General features: G+C 41.9%; 1 protein-coding gene and 1 long non-coding RNA gene across 2 annotated transcripts; one reads left to right on the top strand and one right to left on the bottom strand.

The window, feature by feature from the left end:
- Positions 1 to 1,900: 1,900 nt before the first annotated feature.
- LOC109958554 (uncharacterized) lies at positions 1,901 to 3,492 on the bottom strand. Its single transcript, XR_002274698.1, has 3 exons — positions 3,317 to 3,492; positions 2,992 to 3,215; positions 1,901 to 2,083 (listed from the first exon to the last, which is right to left on the bottom strand). It is a non-coding gene; the product is annotated as an uncharacterized LOC109958554 (long non-coding RNA).
- A 1,737-nt stretch (positions 3,493 to 5,229) lies between these two features.
- On the top strand, positions 5,230 to 8,598 carry LOC109958535 (piggyBac transposable element-derived protein 4-like). The gene is made up of 4 exons (XM_020597249.1): positions 5,230 to 7,267; positions 7,411 to 7,502; positions 8,218 to 8,293; positions 8,400 to 8,598. Exons 1-4 carry the CDS (start codon positions 5,642 to 5,644, stop codon positions 8,541 to 8,543), a joined length of 1,938 nt encoding a protein of 645 aa, XP_020452905.1. The 5' UTR covers positions 5,230 to 5,641; the 3' UTR covers positions 8,544 to 8,598.
- The last annotated feature ends 1,160 nt before the right edge of the window (positions 8,599 to 9,758 follow it).

Genomic DNA, 9,758 nt, shown 5'->3' with positions numbered 1-9,758 from the left:
CTCATGGAGCAAGCAGAGGCATTTGGCATGGCGTGTCTCTGGAGCAGGCAGCGGACTGAGAAAGACAAAGAAGACACACACACACACACACACACACACACACACACACACACACACACACCACCAACGAAGCAGGAAACAGGTAAACTGGAGCACACTTTGACACCCAGCATCTGTAAGCAGGTAAAGTAAACAGGTAGAATCACAAATAGGAGCTGGGGCAGACTTCTGGCAGTGCAGAAACAATGAACTGGCGACAAAGCACGCCAACGCCTGGCTTAAGTAGTGCTGGGCAGATTGGAAACAGCTGTGCCTCGTCTACTGGCACATGTGTGGGTGGAGTTGCTGGCTGAGGATGTAACAAAAGCTTCCACCTCTGTCCAGCTCCACTGAGAATGTCCAACTCCTGTATATTTCACATTCCAGCAGCAAGAGCAAAAGCTACACTTCTCAGAGGGCCTTAGAGCTAATTTTAGCAGAGTGAGACAGGTGGTGTTCGGGTCAAATTGACCCGTTTTAGATTTTTTCACTGAAGGAAAACTGACAAGAAAAAAAGCTGTTGGCCTTAAACTTTATGGCCTTAGCTTATTTTCACACAAAAGCCCACACAAAGGCAAACACACAGACACACACACACACACACTCTCTCTCTCTCAGCCACTCACAAGACCATTCAATGTTGCTACAGTGTCTTGATCAAAGTACTGAGAAAACACCTGCTCCTTATGCAAAGAAAATACATTTCGAAATATATTGTCAATATACGTATTTAGTGTTTCTAAAATATATTACAGCATATGCTGGATATGTTTTAATATATTGAATACATAAGGAACTGACGCTTTTCATATATTGAAAAATATATTCATACATTTTGATGTATGTAATTTTATAATCAACACTTAATATATGGAAATTTATGAGTAACAAATTATGGTGTACTGGATATATATTCACATTTATATTAGAGCATGTAGGCAACACATGTACACAATGAGGAAATATACATTATGTAACAATATACTGTATTTGTAAATATATAGCATGTGTGGTGTGTGTGTTTTCATGTATACACAGTGTCCAAAAGCATATGTTTAAAAAAAAAAAGAAAAAAGCACACACATGGGTAAGCAGTCAAGGAAACTTAGATACAAATCTATTTTCCATTTAAGTGACTAAAATACAGCACTTCAAAACCATCTTGTTAAACTAATTATTTGATCTTCAGCCATTGGTTCAACTACTGGAGAGGTTTAGAATCAGAATCAACTTTATTGGCCAGGTGTGGACACACGAGGAATTTGACTCTTGTACAGCAGCTCTCGATTCATATGTACATGTCCTTATGTAAGGCAGCAGTGGGCAAGTATCCAATGTAAGGCTGAGAACAGAAGTAAAGTAATGTGCAATCAAGCAAAGGAATGTGCATTAGGAATAAAAATAACGTACTATATACACACAGTCTGGATTCGACAGATTGATATGTACAAGGTACATTTACAGGTATTCTTTAGAACTCTATAGGTCACCTTTAAACAAGCTAATCACTCATTTAAACAAGGTCCAGAAAAGAGGAGAAAACATGTTATAAATTGGCCCATATATTCATTCATTCATTTTCTACCTCTTAATCCCTGAGCGGGGTCACGGGTGGGGCCGGAGCCAATCGGGCGAAGGCGGGGTACACCCTGGACAGGTCGCCAATCCATCGCAGGGCTAACACATAGACAAACAACCATACACACATGCACTCCTATGGGCAATTTAGAGACACCAATCAACCTAAGCCACATGTCTTTGGACTGTGGGAGGAAGCTGGAGTACCCGGAGAGAACCCACGCAAGCACGGGGAGAACATGCAAACTCCACACAGAAAGGTCCTAGGTGGGGCCCGAACCTGGAACCTTCGCGCTGTGAGGCAACGGCGCTAACCACTGTGCCACCGTGCTGCCTGGCCCATATATTTAGTCGGTTATGTTAAACAGTCCATCTTGTTTTTGCTTTACTTGGTGCCTTAATTCAGATTCTTGTGTTGACCGATTTTCTTATATCTTGGTCCCTGGATGGTGGTTTACAACAGCATCTGTGGAACAGAACAATAACATAATTTGTAATAAAAGTCAGGAGGAATTATAACAATATCCATAATACCTACATTAATCATAAGCTAGAGGACACCCTTAGGCCATGTCATAAGGTCAGCAAATTTGGCATGGTTCCTTCTATGGGGAACATGAATGTGCCAGTCAAATTTCATGGCAATCTGCCCAACTGACTGTTGTGTATCAGATTTTATATTATGACCTCTGATAATGAAGCCATCAAAACCCTAATAAAAACAGCTGATATACAACTATACTTGCAGCCCAGGAGTCTGTTGATCCCATGTTTTTAGACAATTCCAAACCCTGGATATGACAGCGATGGTCAATGCCCCCTCTTGATCTTTACAGATGCATGTGTTAATGTGTAGTTATTTATATTTTATTATGCTAATTGAATGCAGGCTTGTTACATGCTGCTTGGTGCTATGCAGATGACGGATCTAAAGACTGTATTGTCTTGTGAACTGTGGTTTCAGATTTGTTTACTGTTAGATTCATTTTCTGAGACTAAGTCAGTGCCAGTGTGTAACTACTATATTTCACCGATTTAGTTTTGAGGCAAGTAGTCTGTGGTTATATTATTTTCACAAAGAGGTTCTGCATTTAGCTGGGGGTTACACCAATGCAAATATATATGCCACTGGCTGTGGTAATCAGAGAGTACCCTGATGAGCTAGTATTTTATTTTAAGGTATTAACTTAATCCATAATGATGTGTCCTAAGAACCCTTTCTATACAATAATACGGAAACTGGGTGACTCAAACTACTTCTGCCAACGCTTGTGCTCAGAAGGCAATTTGTCTAACAATCAGTATAGCTATAAAAATAAGGAATACATGTAAAAGGAAAGCCTTTCACAGCTCTGAAAATATTGCACATCTTACCAAGTAAAGCTTGAAGATTTTTCCTCCCCATCAAGAGCCTGCCATCGCTCTGCTGTAGGATCGTTCTTATTGATCCCTCCAGTAAGGTTGGCCTTCAGGAGAGCATCAACACTAAAATGTTCCATTGCCAGCATTCATGCCATCAAATTGGCTGTGTTTTGTGCTTTTGCAGTCTCCCAACAATGAACTGAGACAGTGATGTCTCCATCATTCCCCAGTTTCACCTTATTAAATGAAAAATAAACAAAAGGAAATCACCATAAGCAACACAATGCTAAACTGCACGTTTAATTTCAAATAATATATTCATTGCAAAAATACTTACTTCTGAAGGCTTGGAAGGTGTCAGCTTCTTCCCCCACACTTCCAACCTCACGGACGCCGAGATCTTTGGTGGGATTATTCTTGGCGATAACCTTTATATCCACTAACTGGGGGACCTTTGTTTGGCACATTCAGGATATATTTTTGAACCATTTAATGGGAGAAATAGTAAAATGTTTCACAGCACTCAGGGTGGTCCTTTTAAAAATAATAAAAGGTATTGACTTTTTTGAGAAATATCACACTGAGAAACGTTATATCTCAGTGTCCCCAACTTTATAACTAAACTGGTCCAAAAAAAAAAAAAAAAAAACTGAAGCAGTTTGAAAGAGTAGCAGATCAGGTTGTTACCTTTGGTTTGCATTATTCATGAAAACTTACTGGGGAAGAGATACTGGCAGTGAGAGAGCAACTTTCAATCACTGTCGATACAGTTGTGAAAATATTCAGTAGACTTCTAGTCAGAGGACAACTGTATTACTCACAGGAGTTTACCAGAGTAGTAATAGGAACAGTTTCACTGTTTTGTTACAGAATGGACACAATCACTGTTTACTATTACATTATAATAGAGCAACAAGGTAACAAAACATGCTTTGCTGTCAGAAGACAGATTACTCAGTACACTGATTAAGGTAGAAAATGTAAGGGGCATGAAAAGAGTATTGCGTGGCAGGAAACAGATATTTGATGTGACAATGTTCAAAGAAACATGTATGTTATTAATCTGCCTCAATATGCATGTTTTTATACATGTATGCCTCCAAGATCCAGTGGGGAGAACTGAAAAGTTAAGGGCAAAGTAGGTGTTTGCTGGCAAGAAAAAAGTCAGTATTTTGCTTTTATGTATAATGCTATGTAGTTTCTTGGTCAAAGGGCACATTTCAAACTATGGACAATGTTCAAATTAAAACTAATCTGAAATCTGGCCCACAGACAAAGGTCACAGATTTTTATATACGTCTGTAGCTTGCCATTTTACTCGGTGTTACCTGGTCTAACTGGAGTTCCATAGTCATTAATCAGACCACAGTGAACAATGTAGATGTATGCACAGAATACATCTGTACAGGCAAATAGTTTGAAAGTGAGCACTCAATCATTAAAGTATAAAAAGAAAATATTTCTTCCTACCATGTTGACAAAATAACTAACAAGGCACCAGATTATACAACTTCTTCCCTGTGTAATGTCATACACACATATATATAAAAAAAATTCCACACTTGCCCCCCACTTTGGGGCGGTCTTGTATTCCTTCCTTCAAGCTCGGGTCTTCTACCAGAGGCCTGGGAGCTTGAGGGTCCTACACAGTATCTTAGCTGTTCCTAGGACTGCACTCTTCTGGACAGAGATCTCAGATGTTGTTCCTGGGATCTGTTGGAGCCACTCTCCCAGTTTGGGGGTCACAGCCCCCAGTGTTCCTATTACCACGAGGGCCACTTGTGCCTTCACCTTCCACATCTTTACCACATCCTCCTTATGCCAGAGGGGTTACATAAGGAGATTGTGGGGGATATATATATATATATTCCTTTATGAGATGTATGATGTACATCACACATTTACAAGCCTTCTTAGGGATCCTCATCCTTGCAGGTGTCTATGCAAATATAGTGAGATGACTGCTCATGCTAACTGATGAAAGAGAAATGAATGCATTTGTATCAATAAAACTATTACATGTAAAAACATAGTGCAGATTTTGTCTCCATTGCAACATTTTTCATTTTTATCTATAGCCATTACCTGGTGCATACATATATTGCAGTATATTGAAAAACAAAAGTGCTAGTTTTCAATATATGAAAATATTATTTAATATATTGCATTATATTATACAATACTGTGTATTGCAATATATTTTTGTTTCGTAAAGTGGAGCACAGCAGCAGAGGGGGTGAGTAGCTGTATGCTAAGACGAACAGTCACAGGCAGCGGGTGGAGAGATGAGGATGATGCAGCCGAAGGGATGGAGAGGATGACGCCCTGCACGCTAGAGGTGGAGATCCGGCGGACTGAGGTGACAACGGCGACGCACACAGGAAAAAGGGGGAAGGAAGACTGCTGCCGCCGTAAGTCGAGGAAAGGGAGCCGAACGCGAAGAGTAAACGCGGTCCTTAGTATCACGTAGGAGAGCCAAGGTAACGTGGAGCTGATTCACACACAGTGGTCTGGCTGGTGTCTTTCTGTGGCTTATTAATGCGTGTATGTTGATTATTGATGCGCCGCAGCTGTGAGCCACATCCAGGGAGCCAACACCTGCCGAGACAGGGAGAGAGGAACAAAGAGAGAGAGAGGTAGCGCCGAGCAGACCTGACAGTGTATGTCATTTCATCTACAATCGTCCAGCACTATGGACAAAATGTACACTGCTCAGCAGGCATTAGAGTTAATTTTAGCAGAGAGTGAGACAGGTAGTGGAGGGGAAGAAGAGGATGTCACAGATTCTGCAGAATATGAGGACAATACTGAAACAAATTCTGAATATGAGAGTGAATTTGAGGATGAGGGCTCAGAGCAGGCAGCAGAAAAAACTGCAATTCCCACTGCTGGAGGATCCTCACAGCCAACTATATCCAAGAATGGCCAGATTGAATGGTTTTCATCTCCGATCAGTCAAGCCCGCCACTCAGTTGCTAAGATAAAGATGGCACCAGGACCCACACAAATGGCTGTGAGACATGTTCGTGATATAGTGTCATCATTTGAACTGCTGATTCCTCACTCAGTCCAGAAAATCATTCGGGACATGACCAACCTTGAGGGAAGACGTGTTTTTGGGGAGCAGTGGAAAGAGATGGACATCATACATTTGCAAGCCTACTTTGGGATCCTCATCCTTGCAGGTGTCTACAGATCTAGAGGGGAGTCAACTCAAAGTCTTTGGGATGCTGAGACAGGAAGAGCGATTTTTGGAGCCACAATGTCACTGGAGACCTTCCAAACATTCTCCAGGGTTATCCGGTTTGATGATCGGGAATCGGAACCTGCTAGGCGGAGGAAGGACAAGTTGGCAGCCATCCGTACTGTGTGGGACAAGTGGGTGGAACGTCTTCCACTTCTCTACAACCCCGGGCCCAATGTGACTGTAGACGAACGGCTTGTGGGGTTTAGAGGCCGTTGCCCCTTCAGGCAGTATATGCCCTCCAAGCCAGCAAAATATGGAATAAAAATATGGACTGCCTGTGATGCGACATCATCTTATGCATGGAACATGCAAATTTATACAGGGAAGGCAGAGGGAGGAGCCCCTGAGAAAAACCAGGGGACACGGGTTGTTCTTGATTTGACGGAGAGCCTCAGTGGGCACAACATCACTTGTGATAATTTTTTCACTACATACAGCCTGGGACAGGAACTTCTCAAAAGAAAGCTGACAATGGTTGGCACAATTAGAAAAAACAGCACTGAGCTCCCACCTCAGCTTCTAATTGTAAAGAACAGGCCAGTCCATTCCTCCACCTTTGTGTTTACGGCCAACACTGCCCTCGTATCCTACATACCCAAAAAGGGCAAAAATGTGATGCTTATGAGCACTCTTCATAGGGATGGGAGAATCAGCAGCCAGGAGGACCGCAAGCCAGAGGTCATACTTGACTACAACGCCACCAAAGGAGGAGTTGACAATCTTGACAAGCTGCTATCCTGCTACAGCTGCCAAAGAAGAACATTACGGTGGCCACTTGTGATTTTATTCAACATCCTAGATGTTTCGGCATACAATGCCTTTGTAATCTGGATGGCACTTAACCCGGACTGGAAACAGAACAAGTTCCAAAGAAGACGTCTTTTTTTAGAGGAGCTAGGCAGGGCACTAGTGACACCACACATACAGAGGAGACAACATGTGCCCAGGAACCCAGCTTCTCTTGCCATCGTTAGGAGGTTACAGGAGGATCCTGCTGTCCCACCTGCAGTATGCACACGATCACAACCTCCAGCACCTGAAGTAAGTATCCTTGTGTTTGTTTTATATACAGTATGTATAGATGTATATACAGTATATGTGTATGTGAGAGAGAGATATGTAGAGTATTAGGAGACATAATGGGGGAAATAAATCCTGAACTAATAGTCATTTCATTATTCTAGATGGCAGCCACTGGCCAAAAGAGGAAGTGTTGCGAAGTGTATGGACCCTCAACAGCTTCCAAGACCCGGTTCACCTGCATCAACTGCAAAAAGTACATCTGTGGTTCACATACTCTGAAACTCTGTGCATCATGTGTTGTGTAGAAAGGCAGACCCATCCACACAGACAATCCAGTGTCAGAATTGTTTGAGAGATGTATTTTTCAGAGGTACTGCTTCTCAATGAGAGAGTAAAACATATTATATGTTGGTACTGTTCACCAATTGTTGTAAATCATTGTGTTGGAAAAATGTTTATCAAGGGACAGTAACATCAAGTGACCCACAGTATAATTATTATAGGTTCTGTACTTGCAAAGAGTAAACAGTAGATCTAGAATAGATACCATATGTATTTACTGATTGTATTTTGCTGCTGTGTGCTTACACCAACTCAGTTCTCATAAGCAGTCAGACTGCAGAGATACAGACATATCTGTTCAAGGAGCCAGCGATGATGCAGAACATGCCACGACTTGTGCCCTGTTCGGGTATTTTATACCCGCTTTCACTTTTCATCTAAAGAAAAAAGATACTAGCAATTATTTTTTCGAGCTCAAATTCAATGGCCTTGGCTCATTTTGTGTGAAGAGCATATATGAGAACAAATTTTCAATGACTGCACACTGTGCACCCCCGTCCCCAGCGGTTAGTTTCGCATAAAAGTATTTCAGTTTACGACCCTCATGCTTTGAGAGAGTGACAGTCAGAAGGTATGAAGAAATGTCTCCACTTCAAACATTTACATCTCTGTGCTCTCCTTTACAGCCAACACCTTGTCAGCCAGCGTTGTCCTTCACATTTCACAACCTATAGTGACTGTAAAGAAAAGGCTGACATTGAGGTAAGTGTGTGACGCTGTTGCAGGATACTGAATGTGAGACACTCCTGCTTTGGGAGAGAGAGAAACTAGGTGCTAAGTATAATTTCTTATCTTTTCATTATTCTAGGTTGCGGCCAGCCCCAGGCAACATAAGCGCTGTGGAGTGTGTGGACCCAAGAAGGACAGAAAAACAAAACATACCTGCATCAAGTGCAGGACATACATATGCAACACCCACTCAAGAAGGCTCTGCCCCTCATGTGATGTATAGGTTTGTGTGTGCCAAAGAAAGGCAAGAATGTTGTTCTGATGAGTACACTGCACAGGGATGGGGAAATCTGTGGCCAAAAACCACAGATCATGTGATGCAGGGGTGCCCACACTTTTTCACCTTGCAAGCTACTTTTCAAATTACCAAGTCAAAATCGACCTACACTAAAAATACTACACACGCATATGCACATGCACACACACAAAATATATGTATGAATGAGTGTCGTAGTTTTTATGAACGGTCTGAAAGTGCCGCTCCATATTTCCCTTCTTTGGAATAGTGATGGTAGATTGGTAGATCAAGCACACGCATTTATAGTTACTGTGTGTTCATCTTGTGCTGTGCAAACTGTCCTGAGGGTTTGAAATTACTGAGGTTCAAACAAAAATCAGCAGTTGTGAAAAATCTTGCTTCATTTGTAAATTTGTTGTTTTTTTAATCAATTGTCTAACAAAAAATTAGCATAACACAGTTTTAACCCTTATGTAATGTAGTCTAACAAAGGTAAAGGGCAAATGTAAACATCTGTTGATTATTAGAGTTGGTTATTGCATTGTTTTAGATTAGAATTCTTTGATTATGTTGAGTTACAAAGCCAAAAGATGATGCGGGTAAATAATATCCACGGACATCACCAGTGTAAACTAAACATTTAACAGGACACCAGGGTTAACCAGTGCATTTTAAAGACTGTACTCCCCAAATATTACCAACATGTGAACATTCCCACCCGGGGCAAGAACAGTCTAGATCATGTTTACAGTAACATATGTGGTGCATACAGGGCCGCACCCCACCCCCACCTTGGACACTCGGACCACATTTCTTTGTTCCTATATCCAGTTTACAGACAAAGACTGAAACAAACAAACCCTGTCACCAAACAAATTAAACTCTGGACCCCAGAGACTGAAGGCACACTGCAGGACTGTTTCGCCCTGACAGACTGGGATGTGTTTAAAGCTGCAGCCACCTCAGAGGACTTTTCTGTCAGCGTACAGGATTATGCTGAGAATGTGACCGGGCACATTAGCACCTGTATCGACAACATTGTGCCCACCATACAAGTCAGGAGGTTTCCCAACCAGAAGCCCTGGATAAACAGTCAGGTACACCACATGCTGCGTGCTTGCTCTCATGCATTCAGATCAGGCGATGAGACAGAGTATAAAGCTGCAAAGTACAGACTGAGGAAAGCCATCACAGCGGCCA

The sequence above is a fragment of the Monopterus albus genome, unplaced genomic scaffold (assembly GCF_001952655.1).
Source record: "Monopterus albus unplaced genomic scaffold, M_albus_1.0 scaffold33.1, whole genome shotgun sequence".
Taxonomy (NCBI): Eukaryota; Metazoa; Chordata; class Actinopteri; order Synbranchiformes; family Synbranchidae; genus Monopterus; species Monopterus albus.
Note: the sequence above shows the minus strand (reverse complement) of the source record. Positions and strands in the feature narration are given on the sequence as shown.